Below are 18,409 nucleotides of genomic sequence, written 5' to 3'. Positions count from 1 at the left end.
ATGTTTTTAATATGTTAAGTTCAGAATGAAAATACATTTTCTTAAAAAAGAACTAGTCTAATATTTGGTTTCACGGAGAAACTTGTCTCACTTTATAGAGAAGTGGGAGGGGGAAGGGGAAAGGAAATGGGGAGACTAATAGAAGGGAAAACAGAAGTAATAAAAGAAAGGTACAAGAAAGGGGGTGCTGTAAAGGGGGAGGGCAGTTTGAAGGAGGTGGTGGACAGAAGCAAAATACTGGAGAGGAGGGAAGGGGAAAAGGAAAAAAAGGAAAGCATAACTTGGGGTAAATAAAAGGGCAGGAAATACAAAATTAGTTATTTTAACTGTGAATATAAATGGGACGAACTCTCCCATAAAAAGAAGTGGTTAAAAGCCAGAATCTTACATTATGTTGTTTATAAAAAACATTTATAGCAGAGTGAGACATACAGAGTAAAAATAAAAGGCTGAAGCAGAATCTATTATGCCTCAGGTGAAGTAAAAAAAAAGGCAGGGGTAGCCATCCTGATCTCAGATCCAGAGAAAGTAAAAGTTGATCTAATTAAAAGAGATAAGGAAAGAAACTATATCTTGATAAAGGTTAGCATAGACGATGAAGCAATATCAATGCTAAACATATATGCACCAAGTGGTATAGCATCCAAATTCCTAGAGAAGTTATGAGTACTCCAAAGAAGTAATAAACAGAAAACTATACTAGTGGGGGATCTCAACCTTGCTCTCTCAGAACTAGATAAATTGAACCACAAAATAAATAAGAAAGAAGTTAAGGAGGTAAATAAAATTTTAGAAAAGATATGATAGCTCTTTGGAGAAAATTGAATGGAGACAGAAAGGAGTTTACTTTTTGGTGGTTCATGGAACTTATACAAAAATTGACCATGTATTGGGACATAAAAACCTCAAAATCAAATGCAGAAAGGCAGAGATAGTAAATGCATGTTTTTAGACCATGACACAATAAAAATCACATGCAATAAAAGGCTAGGGGAAAGGAAGACTAAAAATTAATTGGAAACTAAATAATCTAATCCTAAAGAATGAAACAACAAATCATAGACACAATCAATAATTTCATCCAAAAGAATGGCAACCATGAGATGACATAAAATTTGTGGGATGCAGCCAAAGTGGTTATTAGGAGAAATTTTCTATCTCTAGAAGCTTACTTAAATAAAATAGAGAAAATCAATTAATTGGGCTTACAACTAAAAAAGCTAGGGGGAAAAATAACTATTCTAGTCTCCTATTGTATAGATGGGGAAACAGAGGCCTGATGGGAAATGACCAGTCCAAAGTCAACCATTTGGTCAATGGCAGAGCTGATCATAGAGCCGAGGTCTGGACCCAACACTCTTGTATCTACGCCACCTGGCACTGCTTGGTGAAGGAAGAGAGGAGACATGGCTAGTCTGGAGGAGCTGGGGGTCCTCAAGGAAAAGAAGAAAAAGAGTGAGTGGAGATCCAACAGGCCTCAGACCAGAGGTGTGGCTGATGAGGTGCCATTACCTCTCTCGTTGTCTCCATCACCTGCCGCTCCTTTTCAGCCTGGTCCCTCAAGGCTCGTGCTTCACTCTCCAGATCCAGCAGCTTTTGCTCAGCAACCTCTGCCCGGGCCCGCAGCCTGGGTCCCTCCCGTTCCCATTGCCTTCGTTCCCGTCCAGCAGCTCCTAGAGCCTCTGCCAGAGCCTCTCGTTCCCGCCCAGCAGCCTCCAATTCTCGCCCTGCAGCCTCTAGGGCCTTCCGAAGCCCATCTCGTTCCTGAGCCTCAGCTTTAGCCTCAGAGTGTGCCTCCGCTTCAGCCCTCCTGGCCAAAGCCAGCTCCTCCCCAAGTCGGGCAGCTTCCTCTCCCCGGGCCTCCAGCCTCTTCCCCTGGGCCTCCAGCTCACCCCGAAGGGCCTCCCGCTCCTGCTGAAGGCTCTCTATCTCCCTTTCCAGAGCCTCCAGTCTCTGAACCTGGGCTTCTTGCTCTTCTCTCAGAGCTTCATGTTTCGCCTTCAAGGTCTTCAGCCTCTGCTCCCCAGCCTCCACCTCTCCCTTCAAAGATTCCCGTTCCTTCTCCAAAGCCTCCGTAGCCCTCTTCAGAATCTCTATCTCCGCTTTCAGAGCCTGTTGTTCCCTTTCCCAGGCCCCAGCTTCCCCTACTGTCCCCTCTTGAAATGACTCTTTCTCATCCTGGAGCTCACACTCTAGTCTCTGGTCTTGGACCAGGGACTCATTTCCTCCATGTTCCTCCTCTCCCTCCATCGCCTCCAGCTTTGGACTGGGAGGCTGGTCCCCCGGCTGCCCCTCATGCCTCAGTCCCAAAGATTCATGCTCGGCCCTTAAGACCCTCCTTTTCAAGTCCCCGGCCTCAGCCTCCATTTCCCCTTCTAGCCTTTTCCCTTGGAGCTCTTCTTGGACAAGCTTCCCTTCCGGGTGCGGTGGGATCAAGGCCAAAGGGTCCGGGTCCTGAGCTCGGACTGGCTTCTCTGCCTCCCCAGAGGCGTCCGGCTGGGCCCCTGCGGAGTGTGAGGGCCCGGAGTTCTGGAGCATAGGCCCTTCTGCGAGAGGCAGGGATTTTTCACAGCCATGAGCAACGTCCAAAGGCCCCAAGACCTGGTGGGTTTCCTCCAGTCTGGCGATCTCTGATTCTTCATCTTCCACCTCAGGCAAGGGAGGCTGGGAAAGACACCCAGAAGTAGCAAGGCACCAGAGGGGAAGGGCAAGGTTCGGGAAATAGGGCCAAGGGGTCTTGGGAACTGGGTCGGGTACTGACATACCTGGCTCCATCTCCCTGCCTTCAGCTCCTGAAGCTGACCTCGCAGGTCCCGGTTCTCCTGCTCCAAGCTCCGCAGGCGCCCTGCCTCTACTGCTCTCACTTCATCCTGCAGGGAGGGGGCCCAGAAAGGCTGGGGCGCTATAGGAGGGAGAAGGGGGCAACATCGGGACCTGCTGAGAGCTCCAGAGCCCCACTCCCCAGAGGCAGCTTCCCTCCCTCTGCCCACAGCTGCAGCCCTCCCTGCCAAACGGGCACAGAGTCCTTGGTGGCCACTCAAGGAAGACTGAGCCCTGCCCGGAACTCAATGTCTTCCCCTCTCTTCACCCCTTTGGCTAAAGCCCAGAAAAGGGAGGGTTCGGATTTAGAGGTAGAGTTAGACTAGGAAAGGCACCAAAGTCCCGTTCTTGGGCACCCAAATTTGGCAAAAATGGAACCCATGACCTCTCATAACTTGAACCCAGTGCCCGACACTTAATAAGTTTTTATTGATAGAGCGACAACAACTGCGTAGAAACAAATGAACTTGGCAGCCAGTGAATCTGCAGCTTAGCAAGAATAATTCGTTAAAACAGAAAACAGGGGGCAGCTGGGTGGCGCAGTGGATAGAGCACCAGCCCTGAAGTCAGGAGGACCTGAGTTCAAATCTGGCCTCAGACGTTAACACTTCCTAGCTATGTGATCTTGGGCAAGTCACTTAACCCCAATTGCCTCAGGGGGGAAAAAAAAAAACAGAAAATGAACCTTGTTCATAATAGCCAACTGTGAAGCATTACGGTAACCCATGAGTCACTATAGCCACTGATCTCTCCTCCCGCTCGACCAAAACCGTCCTAACTACTTCTGGTGTGATTTTTCCCCACATCATGAGTCACAAAGTCGATCTGGGTTCTTGCTGCTTGCCCAGGAGCCAAAACTGCTCGGTACAGCTCTGGCCGGGAGAGGCTCTTCTAGACCCCGGCTTCGGCAACTGGTTCCTTACCCATAGGAGGTCTCAGACTGAATGTGAGGGCCGCAAAATCACGGTTTATTATCGGTAAATGTTTGATGTGTGGGCCCATATTTATATATACATATCCAGGGTCGTGTAAAATTTCTCAGGCAAAAAGTGAGTAAAAGAAATTTAAGAAGCTAAGACCAAATTTTCCAGTAGGGGAAACTGAGGCCAGGAGGGGCTGAGTGAGTTACCCAAGGGTGTACAGGCAGAAAGAGATAAGGAAGGAAATGGTCCTTTGATTCCAGATCCCACTGGATCTTCCCACTAGACTGAATGGCTGCTCCCCACCCCCTCCTCTACCCTCTGGAGACCCCTCTCACCATCCCCGGGAGAGCAGGGGCCGGGCCGCAAGGTCCGGCTCAGCTCCGCCTCCAATTCCACGTTCTCCTCCACCAGCTTGTCCAGCTGTTGTCGGGTGGATTCCAACTCCTGGAGACGCCCAAGAGAGAAAGGACTCCTTGGCCCACACACACGGCACCCAGAAGCCCCCTGGTGTCTGTCTGGGCCGGGGGTCACGGAGAAAGGAGCCACTCAGTGGGGAAGCCACCCAGGGTCGGGGTCACCTTGCCCTCACCACTTGGGCCTCCCCGAGCCGGGCCCGCAGCAAGAGGTTCTCCCTCTGGGTCTCATGGAGACGAGAGCAGCGCTCCCGGGCGGCGTCCAGCTGCCCCTCCAGCAACGCGCGGGCGGCCTCCAGTGCTCCGGACAGGGCCCGCTCCTCCTAGGGAGGAAGGAGCGGATCAGGAACGGGCCTGCTCCTGGAGAACGGCCACTACAAGCCCCCGACCGTGCAGAAGGGGAAACCGAGGTCCCGAGAGGAGAGGGCTTGTGTGTCCCTAGCAGCAGAGTCGGACGAGAACTCGCTCCTCCAGCTTCAGCTCTTGTGTTCTCTCCACCAGCCAGCTCGGCCCATGGCAGGCCCCACACATAATAAAGTAGCTCCCACTTAGTGGTGGTGAACATGTGCAGAGCCTGCCATACATGATGTGACTGGGATCTGCTCCCCCTTCCCGGCTAGCACTAGCCAGGAGGGGGACCCGCGGCTTTCTGGCCGACCCATCACCCCTGCTGCCCCTGAGCCCCTGAGCCAGAGTGAGACACCTGAGAAAGGCAGTGCGATAAATCAGCCGCGCCCTCAGACAGATCACTTCTCTGGGCCTCAGTTTCCCCATCTGTCAAATGAAGGACTCCCCCTGGACCTGGCTTAATGACCAGCCCCTCTCCCTTGCTCTCACCTCCAGCTGGCCCTTGTAAGCCTCGGCGGCGTGGAGCCTCTCCCGGCACCTGCGCAGCTCCTCCTGCAGCCGGGGCAGGCGCCCGACCCGCTCCCGGAGCGTCTCTGCCTCCTCTCGGTACACGGCGGCTCTCCTGGCCTGGCCCGACAGCATCTGTGTCTGCGGAGAGGGGGAGGCTGAGCCCGGGGCAGCGCAGGGGGCCGGAGGTCCCGCAGGGAGGCCAGGCCTGGGGGCAGGGATGGAGTGGGCGCAGGGAGAAGCAGAGCAGGCGGCCCGGGCAGGAGGATGCCCCAGAGGCAGCAGCAACGGATGGGGGGGATGGGGAGGGGGACCTTACCTCCTGCCGCAGCCTCCGAATCTCGGCCTCCAGCCCCTGCACCTCTCCTTGGGAGTCCAACAGCTCCTCAGCCTTCTCCTCCCTGGAGAAAGGGGGATGGAGGCTGTGAGGAGATACTGTGGTCCTGGGAGACCCCTGAGAACTCGGCCCCAGCCCCTCTCACTAACTCCGCCCATCCCCCAGATCTGGCCCCTCCCCTCCCGCCACCCTCCCACTCCCTCCCCCGTTGGTCCCACCCTCCCAGTTCTGGCCCCTCCCCTCCAGCGCCCCCTCCCCAGCTCCGGCCCTCTTCCCTCGTCCTCCCACCACGTGGTCACTCACAGCTCCTGCCTCAGCCTCCTGAGCTGGGCCTTGGCGTCTGCCAGCTGCAGAGTCAGGTGGTGGTGGGGGCCCTCTTGAGGGCCCCTCTGGGGGGTCTCTGGCTGGAGGGAGAGCAGCTCTTGCTCCTGGAGCGTCTCTGCCAGGCGCTGAGAGGGTGGAGGCGGCGCCCTGTGAGCCTGGGAGTCGCCACGAGCTTCTTCCTCCCCCTACCCCAATGCGCAGACTGCTACCCCCCCCCCTGTCTCCTCGGACCCAGGACCACTCCCTCTGCCCCCCAGATGCCCAAATAACTGGTTACTATTATGATTATTGCTGCAGCCCCAACCTCCGCTGCCAGATCCCAGCCCCTCCCCCAGGGCCTCGGGGCCCCCCAGGTTTGCCCGCCCCTGCCCACGCCCGGGCCCATCCTGGCCTGTGCCTCAGACCTGGGCGGCCCGGTCCCGCTCCCGCGCCAGCTTCACCAAAGCCTCCGTGTGACTCCGGAGCAGCAGCTCGAGCTCCGGGCCCGCCAGCTCCCCCGGCTCAGGCCCGGCCAGGGCCAGCACCACGCCTGCGCCGGGCTGGCTCACCTGGGGATGGAGGGGAGCCAGCTTGGGGCTAGCCCGAGAACTCCGGCCTCTGCCTCTAGGGACACGGCCCGGACTGGGCGTCCCCCTGCTCTGCCGCGGGCCCCCAGCCGGACTGGAACCCAAAACCGCCCTCCCTCAGTGCCCCCTCCTCCAGGAAGCCCTCCCTGCTTCTCCAGCTGAGACTCCTCTCTGTCTCCTCAGCGGGCCTCAGAGCCCAGAGGGGTCACCCCTCCCGTGCAGGTGAAGAAATGATTTAGAGCCTCCATTTTAGTGTGAGGGCATTGAAGCCGGCCTCTGACTACTGTGGAAATGGAGGCATATAGAGGCTCAGTCACCCAAGACCACAGGGAACCAGCAGCAAGCTGGGATTTGAACCCAGGCCTTTGGGCCCCAAACCCTGCTCCCTTCCTATAGCCCCCTCTGCGACTTTAGGCCCAAGGTCTCCCCTCCCAGAATGGAAGCTCCTGGGAGACAACCCCTGCTTTGGGGCCTGGCACCTGGCCTGGCACAGGCAGGCTCTAGGAAGGGGCATTTGGGAGACAGCGGGGGCGGGAGAGACATGAGGTCGTTGGGCAATAGTCAGAGAGCCTGAGTTCCAAGGCTGGGTCTCCCTCCCCAGCTCCCTGCCCGGGGCCTTCCCATCTCTGGGCCTCAGTATCCCCAAAGAGAAAAAAAGGGGCAGGCAAGATGACTGTAGGCTCTGTCCAGCCGGGCCCTCGGAAGCTGGAGGGGGGAGGGGGGTGGAGGAGCAGAGGGACAGGCAGGAGCAGGGCCTACCTCCTGGATGGCGGCCGCCAGCTCACTCTGCACCGACAGGCTTAGTCCTTGGATGTGCCGGATGAAGAGCTCCCGGTGCTCACACTGTGACAAGAGGGGGAGGGGATCCCGTGCATGGGTCCTCGGCCAATCCGCCTGCAGAGATGCCCCCGCTTCTCCCACTTCTTTTCCCTTGGGTCCCCCAGACTCCCCCATCCTCCCCTACCCCCCCAATTCCTCATGAGCCTCTCAGGTTCCCTCCTCCTCCCCTACTTCTCCTCTTTACTTGCCCACTTGCCCCCCCAGACTCCCCATCTTCCCCTCTCCCAGTCCCTCACTTGGGCCCCCAGCCCCCCCTTCCTCTCTCACCTGCACAGAAGCCCCCAGCATCAACTTTAGGATCCCCTCCAGCTCCTCTATGGCTTCCTCTGCAGGCCCAGATAACAAGAAGTGAGCAGGGAGACCGGGCAGATGCCAATAGGGAAGGGGAGGGGAAGGGGGTACAGGGGGAGGGGGAGGAGGGCGGGGGGGGGTACCTGAGAGCGGCTCCAAGCCCAGCATCTGGAGGTCTGGGGGCGGCGCCAGGATCAGCAGCTGCAGTTCTTCCTGAGGGGAGAGAGAGGTGAGAGAACCGGCAGGGATCCCCGACACCCCCAGATCCACACCCCATGGGGGACAGAACCCAGAGAGGGCTGAGAACAGCCCGAGCTCACACGGCCAGACCTGAAGCTCTGTCACCCGACGCCTTTTTCCCTATGAAGGGGGTCGGGGTGACCACTTCTCCTGCCCCCCTGCCTTTATGCCCCCCCCACCAGTGCCCAGCCCCGCCTCTCACCTGGTAGAAATCTCTCAGTCGAGCCTGCAGGTGGCTCAGGCGCCGCACCCGGCGAGCCCCAGGGCCCCCCTGAACTCCTCCGAGGTGGAGACTCCCTCGGGAGCTGGGGGCTCTGTTGGGGAGGGGCAGACATCACCCAGAGGCGGGGGCAGGTGATTTCCTGCCCCCCCCCCCCGCCCTCTCCTCTCCCCCTCCCCCCACCCCTGGCCCTCTCCTCCCAGGGTCTCCAGATCTCCTGCCCGACATCCAAGGCCCGCCCCAGGCTGGGGCTTCCCCTGCACCCCCTTACATGAGACCCATGACCCGGTGCAGCAGAGAGCCGTCACTGAGCCTCAGGAAGCAGTCCTCAGGAGCCAGGGGCAGGTCTTCTTCCTCCTCCCCATCTTCCTCCTGCTGCCCCTCCCCAACCAACCCTGCCAGGCCCTGCACCTGTGGGGTGGGGGGGAGGGGAGAAGATTGGACTCAGTCAGACCCTCCTCCCGGCCCCCCAGCTGGCTCTGGCAAGCCTGCCCAGCGCCATGAACCGCCTGGATCTCCCTTCTCCTGACGCCCTTACCTCCCTGGGACCTTCCTCCCCCACCTCGGCACCACATCCCCTCCAGCCTCCTCCCCCTTAGTTCTCTCCCCTCCCGTCTACCTCACCCAGGTGGCCAGGCTCCCACTCAGGAAGTCCCTGAGCCTGGGCCCCACGCCCCCAGCCATTCCCGGGGTCGCAGCCGGTCCGGGCCCAGCTACCGCTACACCTGCCCCCGAGGAGGAAGAGGAAGTCCCCAGGGGGGGAAGGGGACACCCAGTCTGCCTGATTCAGGCAAGGCGGCTTCCTCCTTCCGGTGGTGAGACCGGGGCAGGCCATTCATCCCCCATCCCATCCCAGGCTTGGGGGGTTTCTCGAACCATGAGGACCCCCTGAACCTACCACGTGCACCCCTCTCCCAAGCTTTTTTCTCCCTAATTCCTCACATCTCAATAGTGTAGACGTCCCTCCATCTCCCCTCAAAAAAAGTGAAGACATAGGAAACCATGAGACCTTTTGTACCAGGACACCCCTGCCTCTCCCTCCACCCCACCCCAAATGCTCGCTGTTCACTAGCTACAGAGCCGAGAGCTAGAGATCCTTGACTCCAAACCTTCATTTTACATATGGAAAAACCAAGGCCCAGCAAGGGGGGAATAACGAGCCCAAGATCATAGAAGTGTCTTGTGATCAAGGAAGGATTCAAACCCAGGGCTTTTGAAATTCAATTAGCAAACGTTATCTATCCCAAAGAAATCCCCAAAAAACGAAAAGGAAAAAGACCTATTTATACCAAAAAATTTCCAGCAGCTCTTTTTGTGATGCTAAAGAAATGGAAATGGAAGTGATGTCCCTCAATCGGGATATGATTGAGCCAGATGTGGAATATGATTGCGAAGAAAGACTACCATGAGAAATGATGGACGGGATGCTCTCCGAAAAACTCGGGAAGAGTTACACAAACCGATGCAAAATGAAACGAGCAGAAGCAGGACAACATTGTACACAGTAACAGCAACGTTGTAACAATTATAATCGTAACATTATAACAACTGTGAATGACTCTGCTGTTCTCCCCACTACAATGATCTCATAGAATTCTGCAAGACTAACAGTGAAGAGTGTTATTCATACCCAGAGAAAGAAAGAATTGCTGGAGTCTGAATGCAGACCAAAGCAGACTTTTTTAAAAACTTTATTTTTCTTGGGGTTTTTGTCTGCGGTTTCTTTCACAATACGATCAGTATGAGAACATGTTTTGCATGACTGCACATGTATAATCTATATTAAATTTCTGCTTTCTCAGTGATTGAGGAGGAAAGAGAGAGCAAGAGAGAATTTTGAAGAATTCAAAATTGTAATAAAAAAAAACAAATGTTAAACTTTGTTATTGAAAAAAAATTTTTTTAAGTATTAAGTGTCATGTTTAACCGATATCAGATTTGCTCACTTTCTTGGAGAGGGGAAGAAAAAAGGAAAGGGAGAAAAAACTGAAATACAATGTTTTGCAAAGGTGAATGTTGAAAATCACCTATGCATGTATTTAGAAAAATAAGATACTATTTTTAAAATATTAAGTGCCTACTATGTGTCAGACAGGCTGTTTCTGCTGCGATAGGAACTAGTCCCTGACTTCCAGGAGACAATGCACTCCATTATGTTAACAACTATTTTCTTTTTCTCTTGCCTTTTTTGCTTCTGAGAAAAAGAAAGGTACGTCTACCCAACTTAACAAGAAACTAGATAAGGAACTGGAAGACCCTAGTTTAGATCCCAGCTCCCCTGCTCTGTCTCTTCCCTTCCCTGGGTCTCAGTTTCCTTCTTGGTGAAATGGGAAGGATGGGTCTCAGTGCACTGGAAGTCCCCTTCTAGCGCCATGATTCTGCGTCTCTCACCCAGCAGGTGAGGCCTTTGGCTTCCTGTGGGAGCTGGCCCAGGAAGGGCAATCTATGATGCAGAAAGAGGCTGGGTGTTGTAATGAGCTCCCTGAGGAAGGGGGAGGTGGAAGGGGACCTCCCCAGAGGATGGAACGAGAACTCCTGATTGTGGGCAAGGAGCTAAAATGGGAAAATTCAAGGGGCTGCAAGGGACTTCTTGGGGCTGAAACCAAAAGGGCAGGAGGCATACGGGACCGGACTCCAACCCAGCAGGTGCAAGAGGTAGCAGTAGCCAGGGTGCCCCAGTCCAAGGGTGCTGAGTCACACTTACCTCACTCCTTACTCTGAAGTCATTCTTACGCAACCTGACTGGAGTCACACCCCTCCTACAGTTCCTCAGGGGAAGGGACTGTCTCTGCCATTGCTTTTACATCCCCTGGACCTAGGACAGTAAATGCTCATTAAAAATTGTTTTCTTTCTTTTTTTTTTTTAATTTTTGTTGATGACTCAGTTTTTTAAAAGAAATTTTTATTTTTCTAACGAACGCCTGCGTTTCCCCCATGCTTCCCTTGTCTCCCTAACACCCACTTCTAGTCATTCCTTCTGATAAAAAATTTTTTTAAACAGGGAGAAAAGGAATTTGCAAAAGTTTATCAAGATATCAGATAATGTGACTCTCGGAGCAACCTTCTCCACCCATGACCCCCCCACCTCTGCCAAGAAAGGAGGAAGCTACTTCTTCTTATCTCTTTCTGGAGCCATACTTGATAATATCATATCACTCAGTTTCAATTGTTTCCTTCTGCTTTCCATGTTTATTTAATAAAGGCCTGGGAGGACAGAGCCTAGCTTCTTCCGGCCTGTGCCAGGGAACTGCTTTTGGGAGAATTGGATGACTGGAGTAGCCACAAATGTTCTGTAATTGGGTCACCGAGTCACTAATAAATGCTCATTAAGTGCTTGGCACTGGGGTTACAAGCAAAGACCAAAGGCAGTCCTGCCGGACAATAGCTCATTGTCCAATGAGGCAGACAATGTGCAAACAACTTTGTACAAAAAAAGGGGGGGATGTAAAGGTCAGCTCCAGCCTTCTCTTGGCTATACACACACTGAGGAAGCAAGGTGACACCTTCATTCCCAGCATCCCGTGACACCATGATGTCAACAGAAGAGGCTTGGGTCCTCTTTCCTTCACTGAGTCCATATGGACCCTAAGGACCATCTTGACTGAAAGGCCAGGTTATCTTTTTTTCATTGTAGAGTCAGTTCCCAACCTTGGGAGTTTCAAAGATTGGTGAGTGAGCCACAGGAATCCCAGAGTCAGAATCCAGTTTGGATTTGCCACCAGCCCAACTTAGACGGAATCAGGAGCAAGGGGTGAGCTTTGGGAGTGACCTCGGGGGTAGGACTCATCACCTTTGGACAGAAATTTGAGGGGACCAAGGCATGTAGACACTGAATGAGCCACACTTCCCCCAGACCTAATTGAGGGAGACAGTATTAGGTCCCTGTGGTGTTAGGTCATTTGAATGAACTAATCAAGACCCAGAAAATAATCTACACAGTGATTACAATAACGAGATGATATAGGTAAAGTATCTTACAAATCGTAAAGTGCTGCCTAAAAATTAGCTATTCTCATCTTGTTATTATTCATGTAACGCCCTCTTGGGGCTCATTGAGCCAATGCAAGCTGCTTCTCACTGGTCACTTGGGTCCCCAGAGGGGTGGCTGTGGCTACTTCCCTCTAGTTTAGCCTCTGCGATTGGGTTAGCCTCACAAACACTCACTGGCCAGATCCCTCCTCTTTTCAGTAAATCCATTTATCCATTTAATAACTAATAGCTTTTACCAAAAAACATTTATTTCATAGATGGAGCAAAAATAATGGTTTCAAAAATCCAGCAATATCACTTTGCAAATGAGGAAACTGAGGCTGAGGAAAGTTAACTGACTATTCTAGGATCACATAACTAGTTAAGAGCAGAGAGAGGATTTGAACCCAGTCTTGGTTGGCTGCATGTCCAGCACTGTATTCCCCCGCTACTCCACTTGTTAGAGTTCTCTGATCTGGAGTTCTCTACCTCAAGGAAATCACAGGTGCAAGTCCCCTTCCTTAAAAAAGGAGTGATAAGGGTTGGGTGGGGAGACTATCTACAACTGAGAAAATCTGAGAAGACTTCTTGAAGGGAATAAGAGGTGTTGGTGTGGGAAGGGAGGCGGAACAACATGGAGACAGGAGAACAATGAGTTGACAAGCATTCATAGTCTTCCCCTATTCCAGACAGAGACAAAACAAAACAATTCCTACAGCAAGAAGTTTTCAATCTAACAGGAGAGACAGAAAATACACGTAGAACTATAAATGGAAGGGATCCACCTCCACCCCAATATATCCTAGAAGATCCAGACATCTCAAAGGATCAATCAGAAGTGAAGACCATGAATCAGTCCTGGATGAATTTGAGAGGATCGTAGTGGCTTTGGGTCATTGCATGAAAATAGATGATTCAATACAGGAAATATCTTGGGATTGGTTGAAGAAAATCGGTGAACCTGTGTCTAAAATCAAGCTAGTTCAAAGCCCGTGGATCCAAGGGGAAGGAACTCCAGATATGGGAGCTGAGCCATATGAGATTGAGCTGAGCTGCAAGTTCCTGAAAAGAAATCATTTGGAGGGAGAAGAGAAGGGAAAAATGCATCTCTAGACTTCCCAGCCTTCGCTCCTTCTGTCACATAAACAGAAATGCTGGACCATTCACTCACTGGGAATGGAAATAGGCAGAGAAGCAAGAGAAGCTATCCCAAGAAAAGACCGAAGTATCCAGAGATAGGACTGGCCAGATCATAGCCTTGTGAACTTTGAAAGATCAACAGACAAGGAGTTCTTATCAATTTTGGTGGCAAATTCCTCCACCAAGGAGGAAGCATCCCCCCCTAAAGAAACCGTGGTTGTTGTCAGAGTCTGCGCCAAGGCCTGGTTGGTGGTTGTTCTTCCTGATCGAAGAGGACCAAAAAGAGGACACTATGTCAGGGTCAAAGTACAGTGTGTCCAACTATGGCTGATCAGACCAACATGAGCTTGGAAGGCTCTGTCACATGTTAGGCACAAATAGTCCACGTGAATGTTTACGCATCTCATACTTCTTTGGAACTACCACAATTTTGATTCACTCAGAGAACTGCACCTTTCCCCATTTCTAAAATACATGGAGAATTGATTCAAATTTATAAGAAGAAAAGTCATTCCCCAATTGATAAATAGGCAAATGATATGAAGAGACAATTTTCAGATGAAGAAATTAAAAACATAGTCATATGAAAAAATGCTCTAAATCACTATTGATCAGAGAAACACAAATTAAGACAATTTTGAGGTACCACTTCACACCTCCCAAGTTGGCTAAGATGATAGGAAAAGATAATGACCAACGTTGGAGGGGATGTGGGGAAACGGGAACACTGATACATTGTTGGTGGAGTTGTGAACTGATCCAATCATTCTAGAGAGTAATTTGGTACTATGCCCAAATAGCTATAAAACTGCATACCCAGTAGTGTCCTTACTGGGCCTGTATCCCAAAGAGATCATAAAAAAGAGGAAAGGCCCCCTATGTGCAAAAATGTTTGTAACAGGACTTTTTGGATGGCAAGGAACTGGAAACTGAATGGATGCCCATCAGTTGTGAGATGGCTGAATAAGTTATGGTATATGAATGTTATGAATTATTATTGTTCTATAAGAAATGATCAGCAGGATGATTTCAGAAAGATCTGGAGAGATTTGCATGAACTGATTCTGAGTGAAGCGAGTAGAACCAGGAGAACATTGTACAAAGCAATAAGATTATGTGCTGATCAACTGCAATGGACGTGGCTCTTTTCAACAATGAGGTGATTCAAGACAATTCCAACAGACTTGTGATGGAGTCATCCACATCCAAAGAGAGAACTATGGACATCAAATGTGCATAAAAGCATAGTATTTTTCACTTTTATTGTTGTTATTGTTTGTTTGCTTGTTTTTTTTTTTCATTCTCATATTTTTTTCCCTTTTGATCTGATTTTTCTCAAGCAGCATGACAAATGTGGAAATATGTTTATAAGAATTACATGTTTAATATCCAACATATAAAGGACTGCTTGCCATCTAGGGGAGGGGATGGAGGGAGGGAGGGGAAAAAATTGGAACAGAAACGAGTGCAAAGGATAATGTTGTAAAAAAAAAAAATTACCCTGGCATGGGAAAAAAAAAAAAGAATTACATGTTTAACCTATATTGGATTTCTTGCTGTCTAGGGGAGAGAAGGGAGAGAGGGAGAAAAATTTGGAACACAAGAATTTGGAAGGGTGAGTGTTTAAAAAACTATCTTTGCATGTATTTTGAAAATAAAAAGCTATTATTAATATTTTTTAAATGTTAGTTAACATTTTTTAAAAACAGCACCCTGTATGATCTTGGGCAAGTCACTTAACCTCAATTGTCTCAGCAAAACAACAAACAAACAAACAAAAACTAACCAGCACCTTTTTCAATGCTGACATACCATGTTAAGTGGTCCTATGCCAGTGTCTCCCACATTTCACAATCAATTCCAAAATTCTTCAGAGATCTTGAGAGTGTCCTTGTATCACTTCTGACCTTCGTGTAAGCACTTGCCCTGTGTAAGTTCTCCACAAAATTGTCTTGTAGACAAATGTACTTTGGGCATTGAGTGATGTGGCCAACTATCAGAGTTGTACTCTCGGTCTGAATGCCCAGCAGCTCAGCTCCAGAAAATCCCTCAATGTCTGGTACCTTATCCTTCCTGGTGAACTTCAGAATCTTCCTGAGAAAATTCAGAAAGAAGTGATTAAATGTCCTGACACAGCGCTGGTAGACCGTCCGGGTTTCACAGGTATACAACAATGAGGTCGGCACGACCGCTAGGCAGATTTTCAGTAGGACAGGTAGTCTAACACCTCCTCTCTTCTGCACTTTCCAGCAGAGTCTCCAAACCCTGAACCAGCTCTGGAAATTCGTTCATCCGCCTCATTTCCATGAGGACCTCGCTGGAAGATATATTGCCAAGGTAAGCCTTCCACATCTCTGTTTGATGTAACCAATGGTTCCCCTAATGGAGGGTATGGTGCTGGCTGCTGGAGAACCTCTGTTTTCTTAGTGTTAATGGGCCTAATTTAACACAAGCAGAAAAGAATCAGGACCTAAGAGACCCATCAAGGACAAATCAAACATATTCCAAAAGAATATACTATATTCCATTATATTATGTTTAGGAAGCATCACAACCTTATTTATCGCTATCTGTGCCATCACCCAAAATGACATTAAAAAAATCGTAGCCTTCTCCACATCCAGCCAACTCAGCCTAATGATACTTACACTGGGCTGATTTAGGCCCAGAAAGAATATACTATATTATATATAGTATATATATATATGTGTGTGTGTGTGTGTGTGTGTGTGTGTGTGTGTGTGTGTGTATACTACTTCAGGACTTTCAAAAGTCACCCAGATTTGACCCCTAGCAGACATATATCCTAAGAAGAACTTCATGAGGAACCTATGAAGACAAAAAAGAACGTCCAATAATCAGGAACCATTATGAGTTGCCCTTCACCACATGTGATTTCACTGCACATTTTATTATTTCCTTACTATTTTACTATAAGTTTGAGTCCACCGTTCCCAAAGAAATTATGTACAACCGTAAAGTGTGCTCTGGTTTGGGGCAATTGTTGTTATTATTGTTTTTTAAATATTGTCCTGGGGCATCTAGTTGGTGATAGAGCACCAGCCCTGAAGTCAGGAGGACCTGAGTTCAAATCTGACCTCAGACACTTAACACTTCCTGGATGTGTGACCCTGGGCAAGTCGCTTAACCTCAGAATAAAAAAGTATTTAAAAAAATTGTCCTGGCTTTACCTTCTTAGTAAATCCCTTTTGTAAAAACTAAATCTGACTGGTAATCAGTGAGAAACACAATGATAGGAGTTCATGATAAATAATACTAGAGAATTCTCATTCTCCTTAGAATTTCAAGGGAGATAGTAGTCATCCTTTCTCTGGGGATCTAACCTGTGGATTCATATGCAGTTTGAATTAAGTAAAGCCAGAAGGAGCGCCACATATAGAATTAATATAAACAAAACCAATACAAGGTAATTTAGAAGGGAGAGCACTTGAGGCTCTAGAAGGTAGTGCTTGAGTTCAATTCTGAAGACAGGGATTCTTTAAAGTGGAGGTAAAGATAAAGTATATTCTAAGCATGGGGAAAGACAAATACAAAGAGTACTTAAAGAATGGAGAGAGGGAAATTTGGCTGGATAAATGTGGGAAGAGGAATCATGCTAATAAGCTAGACTGGGGGCAGTGGATAGAGCACTAGCCCTGAAGTCAGGAGGACCTGAGACACTTTTCACTTCCTAGCTGTGTGACCCTGGGCAAGTCACTTTACCCCAATTGCCTCAGCCAAAGAAAGAGAGAGAGACAGAGAGACAGAGAATACTTTCATCTACACCCAGAGAGAGAACTGTGGGAATTGAGTGTGGATCACAACAGCATTCTCACTTTTGTTGTTTGCTTGCATTTTATTTTCTTTCTCCATTTTTTTCTTTTTGATTTGATTTTTCTTATGCAGCAAGACAATTATATAAATATGTCTGCATATTTTATATATATTAAATATATATATAAAAAATATGCAGACATATTTATATAATTATATTATATATATATATATATAATTATAATATTAAATATATATATTTTTTTACTCTGTTTAACATAAAAAAGATAGGCCAGAATCTCCTTGTAAAGAATTTAAAAACTAAATAGGGGCACATAACAATATTTTTTCTTCTTTTCTATTTTGTATTTAGGTTTTAAAACCTAAACAAAAATGAAAAATTAAACAGGGGTGTTTATAGTTTACACACACACACACGCACACACATACACACACACACACACACACACACACACACACACACACACACACACACACAGAGTGTTATACTAAAAGGATGAGGGAGTTACTGGAGTTTCTTAAATAGGGTGCCATGTAGGGATATTCATTCACTCGGGCAGCAGTGTGGGATTTACTGGGGTCAGGAGACATTAGAATCCGGGAGAGCAGTCAGGAGGCTGAAACAGTCCAAGAGAGAAGGAGATAAAGGCCTGGAATAGAATGTCTATGGAAGTGGAGACGCGTCGCTTGTGAGAGACGCTACCGAAATAGAAATGGTGAGATCTGTCAGCTGCTGAGCTTTGGGGAGTGAGGGGGAGTGAGGAATCGAGGGTGATGCTTGGGTCAAGACAAAGTTGAATCATGGCGGGGCCTTCGACAGAATCGGGGAAATCTGGAAGAGTTTGGAGAGCAAGCTGACGAATACTGTTTTGAACGTGTTGATTTGAAGATGTCTCTGGGACATCCAGTTTGAAATGCCCAGTGGGCAATGGATGATGAGGGACTGGAGCTCAGGGGAGAGACTGGGGCTAGATATATAGATCTCAGCGTCAACAGCATAGACATGATAATGAGACCCAAGGGAGCTCATGACATCACCAAGAGAGGGGAGAGAAAGATAGAGCCTTGGACAACTTGGGACAGAGTTGGGAGCTTGTATGGCCCGAGAGCCACAAAACAGGCGGAGGAGTGGGCAGATAGAAGGAGAACCCGAGAAAATGGAGGAGGGAGTGATGATCAGTGGGGTCCAAGGCTCACGGGAGCCAGATGTGGCAATGAAGAGATCGTTGGTTACTCTGGGGAGGGCGGTTTCCGTTGAGTTGGGAGGCTCAGGATGGCAATAGGAAGCCGGATTGCGAAGGCCTAAGGAATGAGAGGAGAGGAAGTAGTAGAAGCAGACGGCTTTTTTCAGGGAGTTTGACTGAAAAAGGGAGGAATAAGAGGGGACGATAACTTGAGGAGGGAAGATGGGGTATCAAATATGGTGGCCGGAGTGTGGATAGGGGAGGGGGCACCACACATTACGTAGCCTAAACTGTGTCAGTGTTCACCACTTGGCCTTGTGATCTTGAATCCATCTCTTTCCCTCTGTAGGCCCCCATTCTCTATTTAAGGATGGGGTTTGCTGTCCCAGGAGATGTGGGGGACCACGATGGTGGAACATGGCACACACCGGCAGATTCAGTTCACCTGTTGATTAGTTTTGCTGAAAAGATTGCTTTGGTTTTTTCCCTCCC

At 49.5% G+C, this 18,409-nt stretch overlaps 1 protein-coding gene across 1 annotated transcript in view; it reads right to left on the bottom strand.

The window, feature by feature from the left end:
- CCDC88B (coiled-coil domain containing 88B) overlaps positions 1-18,409 on the bottom strand; it is a 45,518-nt gene that overhangs the window by 18,103 nt on the left and 9,006 nt on the right. The window contains exons 3-18 of the mRNA XM_051966919.1: positions 17,931-18,035; positions 13,083-13,200; positions 8,454-8,554; positions 8,101-8,272; positions 7,812-7,923; positions 7,513-7,582; positions 7,346-7,404; positions 6,998-7,081; positions 6,077-6,220; positions 5,652-5,797; positions 5,331-5,412; positions 4,994-5,152; positions 4,333-4,479; positions 4,079-4,187; positions 2,766-2,902; positions 1,513-2,664 (exon numbers count right to left, since the gene is read on the bottom strand). Of these exons, the coding sequence (XP_051822879.1) occupies positions 1,513-2,664; positions 2,766-2,902; positions 4,079-4,187; positions 4,333-4,479; positions 4,994-5,152; positions 5,331-5,412; positions 5,652-5,797; positions 6,077-6,220; positions 6,998-7,081; positions 7,346-7,404; positions 7,513-7,582; positions 7,812-7,923; positions 8,101-8,272; positions 8,454-8,554; positions 13,083-13,200; positions 17,931-18,035 (2,897 nt within the window). The remainder of the gene's footprint in view (positions 1-1,512; positions 2,665-2,765; positions 2,903-4,078; positions 4,188-4,332; positions 4,480-4,993; positions 5,153-5,330; positions 5,413-5,651; positions 5,798-6,076; positions 6,221-6,997; positions 7,082-7,345; positions 7,405-7,512; positions 7,583-7,811; positions 7,924-8,100; positions 8,273-8,453; positions 8,555-13,082; positions 13,201-17,930; positions 18,036-18,409) is intronic.

This window comes from Antechinus flavipes, chromosome 6, assembly GCF_016432865.1.
Source record: "Antechinus flavipes isolate AdamAnt ecotype Samford, QLD, Australia chromosome 6, AdamAnt_v2, whole genome shotgun sequence".
Lineage (NCBI taxonomy): Eukaryota > Metazoa > Chordata > Mammalia > Dasyuromorphia > Dasyuridae > Antechinus > Antechinus flavipes.
This window is presented reverse-complemented; position numbering and strand designations above follow the sequence as displayed.